This window comes from Mustela lutreola, chromosome 9 (assembly GCF_030435805.1).
Source record: "Mustela lutreola isolate mMusLut2 chromosome 9, mMusLut2.pri, whole genome shotgun sequence".
Classification (NCBI taxonomy): Eukaryota; Metazoa; Chordata; class Mammalia; order Carnivora; family Mustelidae; genus Mustela; species Mustela lutreola.
In genome coordinates this window covers 70007141-70028840 of record NC_081298.1, presented here as the reverse complement: position 1 = coordinate 70028840, position 21700 = coordinate 70007141, and the positions used below count along the sequence as shown (strand labels likewise).

General features: G+C 41.5%; 1 protein-coding gene across 12 annotated transcripts in view; it reads left to right on the top strand.

Annotated features, from left to right (window-relative positions):
* The first annotated feature begins 2283 nt into the window (after positions 1-2283).
* The window catches only part of KANSL3 (KAT8 regulatory NSL complex subunit 3), a 43342-nt gene continuing 23925 nt past the window's right edge, over positions 2284-21700 (top strand). For 4 of the 12 annotated variants that reach the window (XM_059134637.1, XM_059134632.1, XM_059134633.1 and 1 more), the window contains exons 1-5: positions 2284-2375; positions 3395-3659; positions 6937-7107; positions 16095-16185; positions 16328-16513. In XM_059134637.1, coding sequence (XP_058990620.1) covers positions 3445-3659; positions 6937-7107; positions 16095-16185; positions 16328-16513 — 663 coding nt within the window. In that variant the 5' untranslated portion in view covers positions 2284-2375; positions 3395-3444. Of the gene's footprint in view, positions 2376-2498; positions 2761-3394; positions 3660-3961; positions 4024-6868; positions 7108-7267; positions 7355-9849; positions 9912-16094; positions 16186-16327; positions 16514-19364; positions 19456-21700 lie in introns of those variants that run through there. The other 8 variants (XM_059134636.1, XM_059134631.1, XM_059134638.1 and 5 more) reach the window with 8 other exon arrangements.

The following is a 21700-nucleotide window of genomic DNA, read 5'->3' as shown; positions in this document are numbered from 1 at the left end:
CTAAAATCTATACGGAACCAGAAAAGACCCTGAATAGCCAAGGAATGTTGAAAAAGAAAACGAAAGTTGGTGGCATCACAATTTCAGACTTCAGGCTCTATTACAAAGCTGTCATCATCAAGACAGTATGGTACTGGCACAAAAACAGACACATAGATCAATGGAACAGAATAGAGAGCCCAGAAATGGAGCCTCAATTCTATGGTCAACTAATCTTTGACAAAGTAAGAAAGAATGTCCAATAGAAAAAAGATAGTCTCTTCAACAAATGGTGTTGGGAAAATTGGACAGCCACATGCAGAAGAATGAAGCTGGACAATTTCCTTACATTACATACAAAAATAGACTCAAAATGGATGAGAGAACTCAATGTGAGATAGGAATCCATCAAAATCCTTGAAGAGAACACAGGCAGCAAATTTTTCGACCTCAGCCGCAGCAACTTCTTCCTAGAAACACCACCAAAGGCAAGGGAAGCAAGGGCAAAAATGAACTATTGGGACTTCATCAATATCAAAAACTTGCGCAGCAAAGGAAACAGTCAACAAAACCAAAAGACAAGTGACGGAATGGAAGAAGATAATTGCAAAGGACATATCAGATAAAGGGCTAGCATCCAAAATCTATAAAGACTTTATCAAACTCAACACCCAAAGAACAAAGAATCTAATCAAGAAATGGGCAGAGGACATGAACAGACATTTCTGCAAAGAAGACATCCAGATGGCCAACAGACACATGAAAAAGTGCTCTATATCACTCGGCATCAGGGAAATACAAATCAAAACCACAATGAGATACCACCTCACACCAGTCAAAATGGCTAAAATTAACAAGTCAGGAAACGACAGGTGCTGGTGAGGATGCAGAGAAAGGGGAACCCTCCTACACTGTTGGTGGGAATGCAAGCTGGTGCAGCCACTCTGGAAAACACTATGGCCATTCATCAAAAATTTGAAAATAGAGCTACCCTACAACCCAGCAATCGCACTACCGGGTATTTACCCTAAAGATACAAACGTAGTGATCTGAAGGGGCACATGCACCCAAATGTTTTTAGCAGCAATGTCCACAATAGCCAAACTATGGAAAGAACCTAGATGTCCATCAGCAGATGAATGGATAAAGAAGAAGTAGTATATATATGTGTGTGTATGTACACACACACATATATATACATACACACATATACATACAATGGAATACTATGCAGACATCAAAAGTGAAATCTTGCCATTTGCAACCACGTGGATGGAACTAGAGGCTATTATGCTGAGTGAAATAAGTCAATCAGAGAAAGACAATTATCATATGATCTCTCTGACATGAGGAATTTTAGAGGCAGGGCGGGGACTTTGTGGGGTATGGAGGGAAAAAATGAAACAAGATGGGATTGGGAGGGAGACAAACCATGAGAGACTCTCAATCTCAGGAAAGAAACTGAGAGTTGCTGGGGGTGGGGGAGTAGGGATAGGGTGGTTGGGTGATGGACATTGGGGAGGATATGTGATATGGTAAGTGCTGTGAAATGTGTAAGACTGAGAATTCACAGACCTGTACCCCTGGGGCTAATAATACATTATATGTTAGTTAAAAAAAAAAAAATTCTGTCCCTCTCCCTCTGCCCCATGCCCCCGTGCGCACACACACTCTCTCTCTTTCTCTCTCAAAAAAAAAAAAAAAAAAAAAAAAAAGTTTGTAATTAATATTTTAAGAAAGCAGTGGGTAGACCAAAGAAAATGGTGTAGGGTTGTACTTGGCCTATTGGCTATCCCTATCTGGGTCCTTACTAACCTTTCCAATCCCTCTGTAATGACCTGGTCCTTCACAGACCAACCTTAGGTGACTCCCCCTTCATGAGAGCAACTCAGTCCCTTTGTGGTACATCTTTTTTCTTGTAGGACACTCTGGGGGTCCCTCATGGTAATGACCATCCTGAGATCTATTCGTGCTCCCATCAGGTCCCAGAATTATCCATTTCATTCTCTCAGCCGCCCGGTGAAGTATTGGCACATTTAGAGATGAGGGGTGGACGCTGAGATCTCGCTGGGGTCATAAAGCCGTGGAGTTATGCGTTGGAGCAGAAACTCCAACCCGCCAAGTCCGATCTCAACCTTGAGCTGTGCTGCCTCCTTAAACTCCTCAGCAGCAGCACGGTGATCTCAACTCTGGACTTAATGCTGACTTTCTACTCTCCTGTCGCTCCTCCTCCTGCCTTTGTGGTCGCAGCCACACCCTTTCCGGGTTTTGCCGCTCACCGCCCTCCACAGGAGATAATCCGCTTCCGCGTTTTGCGGGGCACCGGGCGTGGAGGCGGTAACGCGCACGCGCGCAGGGATCCGGCCCGGGCCGAGCGCGCGGCCGGGCGATTGCGGGTGAGGGAAGGCCGGCCCCGGCGCGGTGGCGGGTCCGACGGGTCGTGGCCCGGGTCGGGGCGAGCGGGGGTCTCGGGGAGGGATTCGGGACTCCCGGGGCATGCGGGGATCAGGGGCTGGAGTCCGGGGCCAGGGCAGCTGGGGTCGGACGGGCGCGTTGGGCCGGGGACGGACCTGGGCCGCCGTGACGCGGGAGCCGGGTCGGGCCGGGCCCGTGACGCGGGCGGGAGCCGGGTGCGAGGCGGCTCCTCGTCACGAACTCACCGTGACCTTGGCCAAGTCACTTCATCTCCCCCTGAGCAGGCGCCTCAGTCCGTACAGTGCGAATTATAAGCCCTGCTACTAGATGGGCGTTTCGAGGCTCAGTGGCGAGACCTCGGGATGGGTACGTGGAGGACGGGGCGGTTTGCGGGGGAATGCCCACCCTGGCGCGGGGAGAGGGGGCTTCCTGGAACAGCATTTTGCTGCAGCCTTTGGGCTGGAGCTCTCATTTGGACATTTTAAGGACTCCAGAATATTAAGAAGTAGTTGCAAAACTTTTAACATAAGAGTCATAAAGGGCTTCTTAGAGGCCCACGTCGCGCTGTTACTGGGGTGCTCCCGCTCTTAGGGAATGGTGTGAAGCAATGGAGCAAGGGACCCTCTTAGCTTTGGAAGAATGAATGTTTGTCATTCCTGTTTACCAAAACCTTCCTTGCCTGTATAGGAATTTGTGGTGCTGGCCAGGCAAGTTTTGTATGTGCCCATGTGAGGCCTTTGTGAAGAACAGTGGAATCAATCAGCTGTCCAGGAAACTTTTGTAGGCCTTGAGTATGGAGGAGCCTTTGGTGTCAGTAGCGTTTTTTGGGGGGTGGTGTGGGATCTCAGGAGCCCTTCCTATGGTGGGCAGGGGTCTGCGGTGTAATGGATACTCAATTATGAATGATAGAACGTCACAAAAGTAAGCGTATTCGATATTATTCTAGGTTGGAAGAAATTAAGATCTTTGAATTGACTTAAACCGGAACTTTTTACTGCAGGTGACTAGCATGCAGATACCCATTCTCTGACTTGCTGGTCCTCTACTGACATGGCCCACCGGGGTGGGGAGAGGGACTTCCAGACTTCAGCGCGGCGCATGGGCACCTCGCTGCTCTTTCAGCTTTCAGTGCACGAGCGGGAGCTGGACCTGGTTTTTCTGGATCATAGCTATGCCAAGCCATGGAGTGCCCACCCAGATGCCAGTAGTGCTCGCCCCACACGCATGCTCTTTGTTACTCCCCGGAGGCAACACGAAAGTACCATGTGAGTTTGGGCTTCTCTCTTAAGGGTTGCCCTTGCCCTCTAACTGCACAGTAATCAAGTGTGGGGATTAGAAAGGACTTTATTGTGGGAGATTGTATGGGGGCCTGGGATATTTACTTTCGGCATCTCTGTTAAGCAGTGTGAGGTTATCCCACCTATATGTTGACATCTGCATTCGAGACATCTAACAAGTTAGGAAAGCAGACAACATATTCCACATAGTTAATAGGACTTGTGTGGAAAGAGGATTCTTTAGCTGGTGATGAAAAAAGAAGAATTGATTTTTAAAAATTGCCTCTCAGGATTAGACTCATTTCCTTTACTCTGGTGCTCTGGCTTGCTCCAACACTGGCGATGATTTGAGGTAATGTGATTTCCTTTTCCTGGCTTCACGCAGTAACGTTTAGAAGCATATTGCAAGACATATTCTACCTTGCTTTCTCTCTTAGTTTGTCACCCATGGGTTGATATAAACCATTCCTAGGTCTAATTGTATTTTCAACTGGCCTACATTATAGGGGAAGGAATTTTTTCATAAACTTACTATGTAATATGTGATATAATTACATTTGGCCTAAATAAACTTGTTTAGTAGTTCTTTTGAGCTTTAAGGTATGCTAATTTTGTATCAGGATTGGTTGATATATTCTATTTTTTTTTTTTTTTAAGATTTATTTATTTATTTGACAGAGAGAGATTACAAGTAGGCAGAGAGGCAGGCAGAGAGAGAGAGGAGGAAGCAGGCTCCCTGCTGAGCAGAGAGCCCGATGCGGGACTCGATCCCAGGACCCTGAGATCATGACCTGAGCCGAAGGCAGCAGCTTAACCCACTGAGCCACCCAGGCGCCCGATATATTCTATTTTGATGATCGCATCATACCCTTAATTTTGTAAACTTTTTTTAGGGAGGGAAGAGATTTTTGTTTGTTGTTTGTTTTAATCTAATCAAATGTCTGATCTTTCCTCTAGGACAGGTTTTAGGTTTGTTGAATAGAGATCTTGTATTTTGTTTCTTTGCATCTCTCATTGAGCCTTAATGAGCTAGAGGTACCATGATGTGTGTTTAAACAGGAATATAATAGGGGGTTTTATTTCCTTTCCCAGTGAGGGCAGCATTTTGTTGGATGTTTTAGTTGTAACAGGGTGGGGATTATGACCTTTAAGGACAATCTTGATGCCTCTGGCCTGGGGCATAACTCCTAAGAGCTCCTTTAAAGCTTCTTGCTAACTTTTTTTTTTTTTTTTAAGATTTTATTTATTTATTTGACAGAGATCACAAGTAGGCAGAGAGGCAAGCAGGGAGAGAGAAAGGGAAGCAGGCTCCCTGCTGAGCAGAGAGCCTGAGGCTCCATCCCAGAACCCTGGGATCACGACCTGAGTTGAAGGCAGAGGCCCCAACCCACTGAGCCACCCAGGTGCCCCAGCTTCTTCCTAACTTTGAAACTCCTTTGTTCAGATCTTACGGTATCTTCTTAAAGTGAGATTCTGTGGACTTGCTCATTTCAGCACTTAGAAAATCATTTCCTTTTATACATTGTCACATATAGGTCCTAAAAGTGGGGATTAGCATGTTCTAGGGACTCTCTGTTGGTGGTTGTGTCAGGAATATTGTTGTAGTGAGGGTGTTAGTGGGAGCTAGGGAAGAAGTTAGTGGAGGCTGCCTTATGTAGGAATTTGATGCTAACTAAGAGTCATTGAAGGATTTTAAACTAGAGATTGAGTTTATATTTTTAAAAGATCACTTTGAATTTCTGTTGAATAGAGTTCAAGAGTGGAAATAGAAGACCTGCTAGGAGACCATTATAGTAGTGGGGGTCAGAGATCGCGATAGGTTGAGTAGAGGCGGGAATAGTACAGATGAAGAAAAAGGATGACCTTGATACACATTTCATAGGTGGAGCCAACGGCACCTTCTGTGATGAATTGGGAACACAGGCCAGGGTTAAAGGAAAAGGTGAAATTAGGATGAGTCAAATTATTGGCTTGAGTAGCTTAGTGGTACCTTGTCTTGAGGAAGACTGGGGATGGGGCGGTAGGGGGTAGGTTAGGAATGGTGAAATCTGGAGTTCTCTTTTAGGCATATAAGTCTAAATGCTGAGCCCAGTGTCTGGTCCAGAGAAGATAATTAGCTCTTTCACTCACCACCAAATCTAGCCACACATATTTCACTTCATTTCATAATGATGTAATTATTCCAGCCATTAGGAATAGATGCATTAAGATCATCATCAGGATCAAAAAGTTAAAGCAATGTTTGATAGATAGCCAGTAGACCATTTTGATTGGCATATTATTTTGAGTGACTAATTTGGTGCAGTGAAAACCCTTACGGCAGTAGGATTTCATTAATAACATTTTAAAATATGAAAGATCCATCACATATCCATTTCTGTTTGTTTCTGTTCTAGGCTTCTTATACAGTGAGTTAAATAACTAAGGTGTCTACATTCCAGGTGATCTGTCTTAGACAATCATAGGCTTTTATAGCATATAATTAGCTACCAGTTGACTTGCTAATGAAAGGAAAAGTTTGTGTGAATAATTTAAAACTAGCACTGAGTCCCAACAGAACTCTTTGCAATAAGAAAAACATACTGTATCTGTGCTGTCTAATATGGTAGCTGCTAGCCACATGTCTGTTGAGCACTTAAAATGTGGCTGAATTTTTAATTCTGCTTAATTTTTATGAATTTTAGGGCGCCTGGGTGGCTCAGTGGGTTAAGCCGCTGCCTTCGGCTCAGGTCATGATCTCAGAGTCCTGGGATCGAGTCCCACATCGGGCTCTCTGCTCAGTGGAGAGCCTGCTTCCCTCTCTCTCTCTCTCTGCCTGCCTCTCCATCTACTTGTGATTTCTCTCTGTCAAATAAATAAATAAATAAAAATCTTTAAAAAAAAAAAAAAAAAAAAAATTTTATGAATTTTAGCAGTTGCATGTGGCTTATAGTTACTGTATTGGAAAGTACATGTAGGCAGCCAGCTGTTTTCTAATGGAATTTTTTTTTTTTTTTGAAGAAAAATAGCTGTCATTTTTTATATGGACACATTTTAAAATGACTTTGTGTTCCCCCAGCACATAACAGCATGTCAAAGGGCAGAGATCTAGACAAGTGTTGGAAAGATGATTTTGGATCATAATTTTCTTGTGGGTATAATGTGCTTATGCATACTTTCAAGCTGATTATATTAAAGAGTCATTTTTTGGCAACCAGATGATCGTTAAACACCTGTGTTGTGTGAAGTACGTGTGGCCTGGTCCTATTTCCTCACCTGTTTACAGTGAATCAGACGTCCCAATAGATGTGGAGACAGTCACATCAACCCCTGTGCCGCTCTATGACAATCAGAAGGCACGCAGCGTGATGAATGAGTGTGAACGGCATGTCATCTTCGCCAGGACTGATGCAGATGCCCCTCCTCCACCAGAGGACTGGGAGGAGCATGTCAACAGGTAGGCCGCTGCTCAGGAGGACTGGTCACTATAGGGTTAATGGTCATTGCATTGTAAATATTTTGTATCATCATCTTCATTGAAACACGTCTGTTAGAAGTTTATTTCATTTGCAGCCATAGGAGTCAGAATGTTTTCTTAACTCTGTTATAACTCTCAGCCCAGGATGCAGTGAGATGCTTGAGAGGAGGGCTTGTCTCTCAGCCATCTTTGCATCCCTGACAACTGGGACACTGCCTGGCACATAGTAGGTATATAATAAATGTTTATTGAATAAGTAAATGAATTAAATATGATAGGTATGACTAGTTCTGTATCCTCTATATTGCAGGCTGTGCTATCAGAGTTACTCAGACTACAAACAAACAAGCCATTAAATAAGAGTACATTTGTAAGATACTGTGTTTATATAGTCTATAACTAGAGTAGTGAAAATGTTTTGGAGTTGCTTGGAAAGCTAACAGATGTTTAATTTGAGTGGGTTTTAAAAATAGATTTGCAGTCTGTGGGTTTTGAGGAAGTTTTCATGACTTTGTTGGCTGATTTTTTTCCCATGTTTCCTATTGACCCAGGGGACTCCATTCCTCTCCTCTCTGGCGCATTTGTCATTGTTGCTTTAGCATACGTTTATTTATCTTTTACTTACTGCATAGCAACTCCATGAAGGTAAACTTTACATGCCATGCAGTTTACCTGTTTAATGTGTACAGTCAGTGGTTTTTAGTATATGCACCACCACAATCAATTTAATGAGCATTTTTGTCCTCCACAAAAGAAACCCCGAACCCATTAGCAGTCATTTCCCATTTCCTGCTAACCCCTTCATCCCCTGGCAACCACCAGTCTACTTTCTATCTCTCTAAATTAGCTTATTCTGGACATTTCATTTAAATGGAATCATAAAAATATGTGGCCTTTTGTTTCTGGCTTTTTTTACCTAGCATAGTGTTTTCAAAGTTCATTCATACTGTAGCATGAGTCAGTACTTCATTCCCTTTTATTACTGAAATTCCATTGTGTGGATATACCACTTTTGTTTATCCATTCATCCATTAATGGATATTTGGGTTGCTAACACTCTTTGGCTACTTTGGATAATGTTGCTATGAACATTCATGTACTGATTTTTTTGTGGACATGTGTTTTCAGTTCTCTTGCATATATACCTAGGAGTGGAATTGCTGGGTCATATGGTAACTGTTTAACTTTTGAGGAATTTCCAGTTGCTTTCTACAAGGGCTTCACCATTCTACATTCCTCGTAGCAGTGTATGAGAGTTCCGGTTTTTCCACATCTTTGCCAACACTTGTTATTGTCTGCCTCTTTTTAAATTTTTACCATTCTAGTGGATGCAGAGTGACTTTTGATTGTGGCTTTAATTTGCATTTCCCTGATGGCTCATTTCTCTCTATCTGCTGTGCATAAGGGAATGTTAAAATCTTCACATCAGGAGTGTGTAGGTGATAAACTTGCCATACTTTTGGAGAGCTCTTGTTTTATAATAATGGAAGAGGTAATAAGATATAAAGAAGTGTAGGAAGGTTTGAGGCAGTTGGCCTGGTTTTTGAGTCTGGTCAGAAGGAGGGAATGAGATTGAACAGATCTGCTTGTGTGAATAAGGTAGTAGCTATGGAAGGAGGAGCAGTTCTGCAGCTGGGTCAAGAGCTTGTGAAGAAGTTGTTTGGGGGTCTTGAGTTGGAATTGCTGTTGTGCCCTAAGAAGGGGAAACGCTTTCCAGAGTTTCAGCTAAAGAGGGAAACTTCTGCTGTGAGTGAGGATCAACTACTAGAGTAGTCCCGGTGTCAGTGAATGCAGCAAAAATGGTTTCCTGCCATTGTAGCAGTTAATAATAATTAAAAAATGTGACAGTGCTAGTACCAAAAAAGAACTACCATTTGTTGAGTGCTTTCTAGGTGCCAGGCACTGTGCCACACGCTTCATATGCATTTTTTCTTTTAATCCTCACAATAACTCTCTGAGTTACATCCTTTCTTCGTCTCTGTTTTGTAAGATAAAGAAGCTGAGTTCGGGGAGATTAAGAAACCTTAGTTTAACAAGTCATGGAGCAGGAATTTGTTCAAAGCAAGCTGTCTGACTCCCAGAGCTCAGTGTTCTTGGCTATGTACCCTCTCTTGAAGGGCACATCTTTCAAAGAGGGACCAGCTAGTGGTAGCAGAACAAGGCGGCCTCACACCATTACGTGTCCCTTTGTGGTGTTACCAGTTGCCTTGCCACCAGTTTGCAATTTCCGAAACTGTGTGGGAGAACTGCATGAAGTTCTTTTTATCTGTTCACCCATGGTCATGATCAGGAGGTTTTTAGGGGCTCTTCATACTTAAGCAAAGTCATCGGAGACTTAATGCATATGAATATCTGATTCTTAATTTATAAGAAGAAAAATAACCTGTAAGACAGTTAAGACACTGGGGTGGCCTGGCCAGAGCATCAGTTATCAGTAGGAGAGTCTAGGAAGCTGTTCTGTTCCAGAAGTGGGTGGTGAGTGGACAGTCTGCCCTGGAGGCACCCTCCTTCAACAAGGCAGCTTGCTTCCTCAAAGCAAGATGGGCCCACAGAGTAGGCCGGGGCACACCATCACCTGCCCAGTCCTACAGAGAAATACCAACAGAGTCTTATCTTTGGCTTGTCTTTCTCCATGTGGACCTCCATCCTTCTGTTATGACATTGCCACAGATTGATATGATTAATTAGCGCTCAGTTTATCTCAGATTATTTGTTTTTTAGTGTCTGATGAGATTTTGGAGGAGTCCTCTCATTAGCAACAGGCTTACAAACCATCTCTTCAGGTAGGTCACGTTTGCACACAGCTAATTTCATTATTTGATGATACTTACTGGCTTCAATTTCAGAGGTCACCATTTTATGACCTTGTCCCTGAATTCTGGATATGTAGCCTGTGTAGAGCTTGCAGTTAGTTCCCTATGCTCTGATTGTAATCATCCTGTTGCCGTTCTTTCCCTTGACTTGATTGTTAAATTGCTGCTTCTTGTCTTCCTGTATAAAATCCTGTAAAATTACAGTTTCCCACATCAAGAGCTCATGGGCTATAGGACAGTGCCCTAGAAATCTGCTTTTCCTCAGAGCTTACTGATCTTTCAGTAGAGTCAGAAACTTAATTTTCTTTGTTAGAACCCTTTCCCCCCCTTCTTGAATTATTTCAGTAGAAACTGCCTTTAGATAGCTTTCTGTGTATAGATAATGAAGGCCCCCTCCTAATCCCAACTGACTCTGACTTTCTCTGGTAATGCCTGATATTTTGTGAAACAGTTTAAATATCCCTCTCTGCCTGATTTAATTGCCTAGATCAGGGGTTGGCAAACTATGGCCAATGTGCCAGCTTTGACCCATTGCTTGTTTTTGTATGGCCCATGAGCTAAGAAATGTTTTTACATTTTATTAGGTTGAAAAAAAGTCAGAAAACATGAAATCAGATTTCACTGTCCATAAATGTAGTTTCTTTGGAACGCAGCCATGCACATTACTTAGGTATTGTCCATGTCTGCTTTTGCTCTGTATGCATAGAGTTGTATAGTTGTGACCCAGACCATGAAGCCCACAAACTGAAATATATGCTATCCAGACTATGAAAGAAATAGTTTGCTGACCTCTGGTTTAGATCATGCTCTTGTGTCTGCATGTCAAAGTCATGTTGCTTATAGAGCCTTTGAAAATAATTTACATTTGCTGGTATGCACTGTTGTCCTGAGGAAGTTGGACCGGCTCCCCCGCCCCCAACCGATGTTTTATCAAATACCAAGTTTAATTAGGTACACAGCTTTTGAAAGAGATTTAACAAAATACTCCTGGCACATGGTATTTCTCAGCATGGTCAAATGGATTTAAGGGTATTTCCAATGTTTCAGTGAAAGAATCTAGTGTCTTTAAGCAGGTTGTTTTATCTTGAAATTTAGAACTTCTGAATTCAGCCAAAAGAAGTTTATTCTCCATTTTAAAATTTGCTCTAATTATACCTCTCAGTATTATATATACCTATCTGTGTATTAATCTTAGTTTGGATGTTTGAAATTTTGATCCCAAGATCTTTGAATTATTTTTCCCTCCCCCCACTTCTCTTTCCTCTTCTTTCTTCCTTTCTCTTAATGTCTAAGCAAAGAATTTTTATAATCTGAAAAAAATAAGTGTGGCCTACTCAGTCTCTGTGATGTTCTTTATCTCTCCCTGTCAGACTTCTGGTTAAAAAAATCCTTTAGACATTTTAATATTGAATTAGTCTCCCTTAAAACAGTATCAGAGAAAGTATAATTACCTTTGAAATCATGAGGCTTTTCTGGGACCAGTGTGACTTTGGCTGCTTTGGATAAGATGAGCCAGAGGTCAGACATCAGTTAGGTTCTATCAAAGTATGGGGAATATGAGATTATCTGATTTCATCAAAGAAATGAAGAAAAGGCACTTTTGCACTCATGAAAATTGAATTGGTTTAGGTAGGAGGAGCACATTGACTCACCACAGTTCCCATCAGCTATTTGACTGTTTAGACTTGTATTTAAATTCTGTCTCCTGTTTTTAAAATTTTCCTTAATTATATCTTTTGCATGCTCTTTATCTTAATCTCGGGTTAGATCATTTTTTCTCTGCCCACTTAATTTTCCAACCTCCCACGAAGCTGACAAAATATAGGGAACATGTTTGAGTTCTTGGAATCGCTTTGTTACCTATCCAGCAACAATCCTAAGAACTTTTTCTGGGATTTTAGACTCTCAACATTGTGGTTTTTCAGTTTAATTTCAGCTGTCGTTGGTGTATGGTAGTAATTTCTAAGTAGCTTTCTAGTCCCCTCCTCCCCTCCCGTTTTGTTCACATCATTTTTTCTTGCTTCCATCATTTTGGGTTTCAGAATAAATATAGAGTAAGAAAAACAAATAGAGAAAACATCCTGTTACATAATAAAGAACAGGATAATTTTGGAAATGCTGTTGGTGCCTTGTAAATAAATTATACCTCATTCTATGTCTTTGGAATTAAAGTTTGCAACATGACTGATAGACTTTGAGAAAACACAAGAGATTGTTGAACATGAAGAAATTGTATTCATTGCTTACCCTGTGTGATTAAAAGTGAGCAATATTACCTGGGATGAGACTACAGTGTAATTCCACTTTTGATGTTTTGCAGTTCTTTCGTTTTTTGTTCTTTGTTTTTTTCTCAGTTCAAGGTTAATAGAAACAACAGAAGATCAAAAGTGTTGCCCTACTACTGTACATCACAGTTGGCCTGCCCTGTAACACAGTTCAGGCCATTCTCTCCAGAGGAAGAAAGGCTGGACTCCCCAACCCCTGCAGTAAAGGCCTGTCCCATCCCATACCACATCTGCACAAAGTCTAAAGTCTTGTGTTTTAAGCATAACAATAGTACAAAAGAGATTTTGTTTTCATGGCCACCCACTACAGCCCAGCCCTAAAATGGCCCTGCGCTCACTTCTGCTTAGAGAAATACTCTTTGCTCTTCTGGACATCAGGCTTGATGGTATCACTGCCAGGCTTCCAGCCAGCTGGTTACACTTCCCCATGCTTGTCGGTAAACTGGAAGGCCTGAACCAGTCGCAGAGTCTCATCCACAGAGTGCAGTTTTTTTTTTTTACAGATAATACTTTCACAGAACTGGAAGTTGAAATTTTTGAGAGAAAGCTTTTGATCTTTCATTTCCACTTGAAGAAATTTATCTTACAGAGATGTTTGCATTCCTGTATAAAGATGTAGAAGATGTGTGTATTGGTATGGAAAGGAAGGGTGGTCACTGCAACTGTTCGTAATAGCAATAAAAGAGACACATCCTGAATGTCCACCAGTAGGGTAGAACCAGCCACTAAAAACAAGAGATGTAGGGCACCTGGGTGGCTCAGGTCATGATCCCAGGGATCGGTGCTGCATCGAGCTTGCTTGATGGGAAGCCTGCTTCTCCCTCTCCTACTCCTCCTGCTTGTGTTCCCTCTCTCGCTGTGTCTCTTTCTGTCAAATAAATGGATAAAATCTTTAAAAAATAAAATAAAACCAAAGAGATTTGTTGATCCAAGTTCACCCAAGAATTGCTATACATAAAAAAGTGACTTCTCATGTGAATGTACTTTGCGTTTAAATAATGTGGAGGAAAATGAGATTGTGAACCAATGGGCTGGAGCTGCTTTCCCACAAGCCTTCCTGGTCCCAAGGTATCCTGAGTTCCAAGGTTGAGTTGAAGTCTCTCCCCACCTCCCAAGTCAAAAATTTCTGAAATATCAAACCACAACAAAAACTGACTGGATCCTGATAAACTAGCAGGAATTAAGCCAAAAGAACTAGGGGGAAATAAAGGACAATTCCACAAAACCCAAGACGTCTTTTAGTACCCCACAAGGCGGTTATGGAGGAGTGGGAGGCTTGGGAAGTTAAGGGATTCAGCTGTAGCAAGGATAGCTGCTGAAGATAGAGGGTGCTTCTGAATTCTCCATCATGGATGTCAGCTGTTACCTTACAACTTGTGTTTCCATCAGTAATCATAGCTGAGTTTTGGTTGCTAGAAGCAGCCTTGGAGGCTGAGTAGTCCCCATCTATTTTATTGTCAAGGAGACTGAGGACACACAGCCAGCTCTGTATTGCGGAGCTGGTTAGAGTCCTTACTCCTAGTTAGTGTTCTCTTGGACTGTGTATACCTGTAGTCAGTTGTGAAACTGGAGATGTGGTAGGTGGAGATTTTATTTTACAGAAGAAATGAAGGCCCATAATTTTCTCCCTTTCTAGAAGGTATTTAAGGATAGTAAGATCATTGTAGAAAGCTAGTAACAAAGGGCAGTTTGTCCTCCATCTGCATATTTATTGGGCCTTGTTACAGTATTCTTAGATGACCTATAGAAAATAGGGTGTCTTGCTGGTGGTGTATGATGGAAAAGGTACTAGTTTGTTATAAAGTGAAAGGAATTGAGATTGTTGGAGTCGTTTCAAGCCCACCCAGGTATGACCCCCCACTCAGTTTACAGTTGAGCCTGAATCATGTCTCAGCGTTCCTCTCCTGCTCAGTGCTCAGTGTGTTGGGGAGTGTAGGGGTTGGTATTTGCACTCGGCTGTTCACAGGACTTGGAATGTAGTATACCTGCAGTTCATCCATTTATTCAGCAGATGTTCCAGTAGCTCTTGTGTGTCAGACACTGTTTTACATGCTGGGATATAACACTTAAGCAAAACTGACCAAAATCCCTGCCATGTTGCCCTTTACAGTCTAGCTGAGGGAGACACATTAAACAAAGAAGTAAAATGGGTAGAGCACAAGGTGGAGATATGGCTGGAAAGGGAACTAGGGATTCTGGGTGGGTATTGGTAGTTTTAAATAAGGGTGAGTCAGGGGAAGCATCAGTAGAACATAACGTTTGAGCAATGACCTGAAGGAGATTGGAGAGGGAGCCGTTGTGTCTGGTATATGGAATGGATGACCAGGGCCCAGTCTGTGATGTGGGAGCATGGAGGGTGTGTGTGTCAGGTGGGCTGGGGCAAATGTGGTGAAGCCCAATAAGTCAGGAGCAGTCATGTTATGATTTTCATTTGAATGTGTGATTTTGGAGGGAGTTGACTCCTTTTTTGCGTGAACTGCCTTTTCATGTTCTTTGCCCATTGTTTTTGTTTTGAGTATCTTATCATTTTCTTGCAAATTTTCTGGAGGTTTTTTTAATTTAATGAAATGACAGTTATTTTTCCATTGTGTTTTGACTTTAGGATATAGTTTAGTTTTTTCCTTTATAGAAGTTTGAAATTTTTATCTTTATATCTTTAATATTTATTTCTTTTGTAGCTTCTAGGTCTTAGGTCTTATTTATTTATTTATTTTTAAGATTTTATTTATTTTTTGACAGAGAGAGACACAGTGAGAGAGGGAATACAAGCAGGGGGAATGGGAGAAGGAGAAGCAGGCTTCCCGCGAAGCAAGGAGCCAGATGCAGGGCTCGATCCCAGAACTCCGGGATCATGACCCGAGCCGAAGGCAGATGCTCAAGGACTGAGCCACCCAGGTGCCCCTTAGGCCATATTTAGAAAGGTCCATATATATGTGTGTGTGCGTGCCAGGGAGAGTTGATAAATTACTAATTGGGCATCGTCTGTTACCTTTCTCTTAGTCTCTTTAGGAAGGTTACAGGCCAGAGTTGGAATATCAGAATCATTAAGATGCCAGGAATGGACTGAGGGGGGACTTAAATAAGCTCCTGGCCACTGTGCTGGGTATGATGTGGGAACAGCAACAGTAGGACTAGTTTCTAATTGTAGGAGTTTATTGCCGGAGTTGGAGGAGGACACACTAAGCCTTCCTTAATCAAAGTAAACGTGTGTATACCAGTGTCATATGGGGATGGTACAGCGTCAACTCATATGGAACAGACCATTCAAAAGGAAACTTGCTAATTGTGTAGTATACAGAAAAACGTAAAAAGTATACATGGAAAAGGGAGAGCGAGAGTGTGGGATGCAATATTGGGGAAAATTCATTTGTTATATTCCTGTTATAATCCTAAAGGTAATTTAAATAGGTCTCTTACCTTAGTCTGAGGTTTTAGTATACTGAAACACTTGCTCATTCTGTCTTTTTTTTTTTTTTTTTTTTTTTAAGATTTTATTTATTTGACAGAGATGACAAGTAGGCAGAGAGGCAGGTAGAGAGAGAGAGGAAGGCTTGATGAGCAGAGAGCCCGATGTCGGGCTCCATCCCAGGACCCTGGGATCATGACCTGAGCCAAAGGCAGAGGCTTTAACTCACTGAGCCACCTAGGTGCCCAGCTTGAGTGTATATATTAATACAAATGTATGCTGAGGTGACTTATGGGCAGTTTTGGAACCAGGTCTTGTGCTTTAGCTCAGTGGTCTTTAAACTGCTTTGAGTTATATTGTTTCATAGGGTGGACAAAAAACATGGCATAGTCTTTGTACAGTGTACATGCATGAGGAGTGTCCCCAGCGTTTGACTTTAATTCCTTGGAGTTTCTCTTATAGGACTGGCTGGACAATGGCCCAGAACAAGCTATTTAACAAGATCCTCAAAGCCCTGCAGTCTGACCGGCTTGCCCGTTTGGCCAATGAAGGGGTAAGACTCTAGAAATTGGCCCATTGATATTCTCTTCCTAGTACAGCCTTACTAGCTGACTAACTTTTTGGTCCCCATCCTACCTGCCCCATTTGCTAACATGGTGCCCCTCTTGTGTTATCACTTCACTTATATCTTCCAGGCTTGCAATGAGCCAGTGTTGCGCCGTGTTGCTGTGGACAAGTGTGCGAGGAGAGTGCGCCAGGCTCTGGCAAGTGTGAGCTGGGACACCAAGCTGATCCAGTGGCTGCATACCACCCTGGTGGAGACCTTGAGTCTGCCCATGCTGGCTGCCTATCTGGATGCTTTGCAGACACTGAAAGGGAAGGTGAGGCTATGACTGGCGTCTCCCCTGTCCTTGGTTGGCCAGCCTCTGCTGCGGGTTTAGGAAGTGGGGTTGGGCAGGGTCACTGCCTGGTCAGCCTGGAGGACATGACTGAAGAAAACAAGTTTGTTATTAAAAATGGGAGACATGGTATCATTTCACGTTTTGTCTGGTATCAACATCTTTATCCCTGCTATCTCCAGGATGAACTGTGAGACCTGAAAACCAGAATGTACTTTTAGCCTCTCCAGCCCTGCAGGTTGTGGTTTGAGTCACCTCTGAGGTGAGGTGAGAAAAGAATTACCATGGGGAAGACGAAGGGTTTACCAGGGAGATGTGCTGAGGAGGCAAGAAGCAGATTCGGGTGTTTGGAGTGGGGGGCTATGGAGTGGGGAAGAGTGCTGTCCATTCTAGGCTTGTGCTCTTAGCAGTGGTTTTTCTACTGACAGGCTCTTATTTTCTTAGACTGTCAGGATCGCAGTGTATACTTTGATTGTTTCTCTCTAAAACTTTTTGAATTTTTAAAAATTTTTATTATTTAAGAATAGTCAAGATACAGTGTTATGTTACTTTCCATATACGACGTAGTGATTTAACAAATCTGTACTATTACTCAGTGCTCACCATAGTAAGTGTAGTCACCATCTGTCACCAGAGAATTTTATTGCAATAATACTGACTGCTCCCTATTCTGTGCTTTTCATATCTGTGACTTACTTATTTTATAATTAGAAGTTTGTATCTCTTTACTGCCCTTTACTTATTTCACCCATCCCCAACCCTCTTTCTTCTGGTAACCACCAGTTTTTTTCTCTGAATTTATGGGTCTCTTTCTGTTTTTTAGTTTGTTCATTTATTTTATTTTTTAGATTCCTCATATAAGTGGAATCATGGTAATTTGTTTTTCTCTGACTTCATTCACTTAGCATAATATCCTCTAGGTTCATCTGTTTTGTTGCAAATGGTAGGGATTTCATTCTTTTTTGTGGCTGAGTAATATTCCTTTTTTTAAAAAGATTTTGTTTATTTGATAGAGACAGTGAAAGAGGGAACACAAGCAGGGGGAGTGGAGAGGGAGAAGAAGGCTTCCTGCTGAGCAGGGAACACAATGCAAGGCTCAATCCCAAGACCCCAGGATCATGACCTGAGCTGAAGGCAAACGCTTAACGACTGAGCCATTCATGTGCCCCACTGAGTAATATTCTGATTCCAATATTCACTAGTATTCTAATTCACTGTTCTATTCTAATTCACTAGTATTCACTAGTATTCTAATATTCACTAGTAATATTCTGTGTATATATACCACATCATCTTTATCCATTTATCTATGGATGGACACTTAGTTACTTCTGTATTTTAGCTATTATAAATAATGCTGCAATGAACATAGGGTGCATATATCTTTTTCAGATTTCTTTGGGTAAATGTTCTGTAGTGAGTTACTGGATCATATGGTAATTCTATTTTTAATTTTTTGAGGAACCGCCATACTTTTTCCCCAGTGGTTGCATTACATTCCCACCAAGAGTGCACAAGGGTTCCCTTATCTCCGTGTCCTCTCTGGTGCTTGATATTTCTTGTCTTTTTTATTTTAGCCATTCTGACTGGTATAAGGTGATAACTCCTTGTGGTTTTGATTTGCATTTCCCTGATGGTTAGTGATGTTGAGCGTCTTATCATGTGTCTATTGATTGTCTGTATGCCCTCTTGGGAAAAGTGTCTTTTCAGGTCCTCTGCACATTTTTTAAATTGGATTATTAATTTTTTGGTGTTGAGTGGCATAAGTTCTTTATATAATTTTAGATATTAACTCCTTATCAGATATATCATTGCAAATATCTTCTCCCATTCAGGAGGTTGCCTTTTCATTTTGCTGATAGTTTCCTTTGCTGTGCAAAAGCTTTTTGGTGTAGTCCCAATAGTCCTAATTTATTTTTGCTTTTGTTTCCCTTGCCCTAGGGAATAGATCCATAAACATATTGCCTAAGGCCAATGTCCAGGAGGTTACTGCATATGTTTTCTTTTAGGAGTTTTATGGTTTCAGATACCACATTTAGGTCTTTAATCCATTTTAAACTTTTTTATTTTTTTTTAAAGATTTTTTATTTATTTATTTGACAGAGAGAGAGATCACAAATAGGCAGAGAGACAGACAGAGAGATGAGGAGAGGCAGGCTCCCTGCTGAGCAGAGAGCCCAGTGCGGGACTCGATCCCAGGCCCCTGGGATCATGACCTGAGCCGAAGGCAGAGGCTTAACCCACTGAGCCACCCAGGCGCCCCCTAATCCATTTTAAATTTATTTTTGTGTATGGTGTAAGAAAGTGGTCCAGTTTTATTCTGTTGCATGTGGCTGTCCAGTTTTCCCAACACCCATTTTTTAAAGAGACTGTCCTTTCCCTGTTGTATATTCTTGCCTCCTTTGTCATGGATTAATTGACCATGTAAATGTGGGTTTATTTCTGGGTTTTCTATTCTGTTCCATTGATTTTTGTGTCTGTTTTTATGTTAGTACCATACTATTTGGATTACTGAAGCTTTGTAGTATATCTTGAAGTCTGAGATGGTGATATGTCCAGCTTTGTTCTTTCTCAAGATTGCTTTGGCTATTTGGGGTCTTTTGTGGTTCCATACAAATTTTTGGATTACTTGTTCTAGTTCTCTGAAAAATGGTATTGTAATTTTGATAGGGATTGCATTGAATCCGTAGATTGCTCTTGGTAGTATGGACATTTTAACAATATTAATTTTTCTAATCCATAAGCATGGAATATCTATTTCTTTGTGTCATCTTCAGTTCCTTTCATTAATGCCTTACAGTTTTTAAAGTAAAGGTCTTTTACCTCCTTTTAGTGTACCTGTTGGATGGAAATACAGGTGAATGGGATCATCTCTTGGCCCAGCTACTTTCAGCATTAGAGCCATTGTGAAGAGAGCAGAGAAGGTATACACCCTAGTCTCTGAATATTCTGTTGGGAGTGATGCAGTGTTGGAAAGACCGGCTAGGCTTGGTTGGCAGAGAAGTTGGTTACTGATTAATTATTTCTAAGTCTATATTGACAGTGATTTTCAAGGCTTTGTCGTTTCAGAGTTGTACTCTACTGCCAGATAAAAGCTTTTATTTATTTTTTAAATTAAATTTAAAAATTTTTTAAAGATTTTATTTATTCATTTAACAGAGAGAGAGAGAGAGCACAAGCAGGGAGAGAGGCAGAGGGAGAGGAAGAAGCAGGCTCCCTGCAAAGCAGGGGAAGCCAGATGTGGGACTCTATTCCAGGACTCGGGGATCATGACCTGAGGTGAAGGCTGTGGCTTACCCAACTGAGCCACCCAGGCATCCCCAGATAAAAGCTTTCAGAATTTTTTCGGATCAGATCCTCTGCCTCAAGGTGTTGAGTGGCTTGTAGTTACAGAGTAAGTTACAAAGAAATGGCCGTTTTGTAGTGAAGATCTTTTGCCTTTGTTACTGTCCTTATGTTCTCCCTGCTTCCATACTCAAATCCCTGACTCAGGTCATCTGTCTCTAGAATAGGCCCTACAGAGTCTTGCTTCTGTCTGGTGTCACTGATTGGAAAGCATTTTTCCCACGTTCTGTTGGAATTCGGCAGAACACATCTCACTTCACTTGCTACATCCTCAGATGAAAATTGCCTCGACTTCCTTCTCTATTGGATGATTTGAATCAGTAGTGTTGGGTTTCTTTATTTTTCTAGCAGTTATAAATAGCCTCTTTTGTTATTTGTGTGTTTGTCTTCCGTACCCCTTGTAGGTGCCTTGTAACTAACTGCAGCTGTGGCATAAACATTTGTTTCCTGAGTTAAACTGATACAGTCTCATGGTATATTCCCCTAATTTCTCAGGCAGAAATCTTAGTTTTGCTTTTTTAAAATTAGTGATACTGGGCGCCTGGGTGGCTCAGTGGGTTAAAGCCTCTGCCTTCAGCTCAGGTCATGATCCCAGGATCCTGGGATCAAGCCCTGCATCGAGCTTTCTGCTCAGCAGGGAGCCTGCTTCCTCCTCTCTCTCTGCCTGTCTCTCTGCCTACTTGTGATCACTGTCTGTCAAATAAATAAAAAATCTTTAAATAAATAAATAAATAAAATAAAATTAGTGATACTGTCCATGCTTGTCATTGCCTGATGCAGCGTATTTTCTTGTGTTGTCTTTGAACTTTGTGACTTACTTTATTAGTTTCAGCTGTACAGCATGATTTGATATTTGTATGTAATGTAAAATGATCACAGTAAGTTAATATGTGTTGTCATGCATAGTTACAAAATTCTTTTTCTTGTGATGAGAACTTTTAAGATCTACTCCCAACAGTTTTCAGATAGACAGTGCAGTATTAACTATAGTCACCATGCTGAACATTATATCCCCATGACTTAGTATTTTAGAACTATAAGATTGTACTTTTTGATCCCCTTCACCTATTTTGTCCACACCCAGTCCTCTGCCTCGCAGCCACCAATCTATTATCTATATCTGTGAGCTTTTTTTGTTGTTATTGTTTTGGTTTTTGCTTTGGATTCTACACATAAGTGAGATCATACAGTGTTTGTCTTTCTCTTAATCATTTCACTTAGCATAATGCTCTCAGGGTCCATCCATGTTGTGCCAAATGGCAAGATTTCCTTCCTTCTTTATGACTGATTTTGAGTTAGTGTTTTTATTTTCTTTGGGTAAATACCCATAAGTATAATTGCTGGATCATATAGTAGTTCTATTTTTAATATTTTGAGGAATCTCCATACTGTTTTCCATCGTGGCTGCACCAGTTTACATTCCCACCAGCGGTGCACAAGTGTTCCCATATCTCACATACTTGCCAACACTTGGTATTTGTCTTTTTCCTAATAGCCATTCTAACAGAGGTAAGATGATTTCTCACTGTAGTTTTGGTTTGCATTTCCCTAATGATGAGTGATGTTGAGCATCTTTTCATGTGTCTGTTGGCTGTCAGTATGTCTTCCTTGGAAAAATGTCTATTCTTCCTTGGAAAAATGTCTACACTTTAATTGGATTATTTTTTGCTATTGAGTTGTAAGAGTTCTTTATATATTTTAGATATTAACCCCTTATTGGATATATCATTTGTAGATATCTTCTGTTCAGTAGGTTACCTTTTCATTTTATTATTGTTTCCTTTGAAAAGACCCTGGGATTATGACCTGGGCCAAAGGCAGACG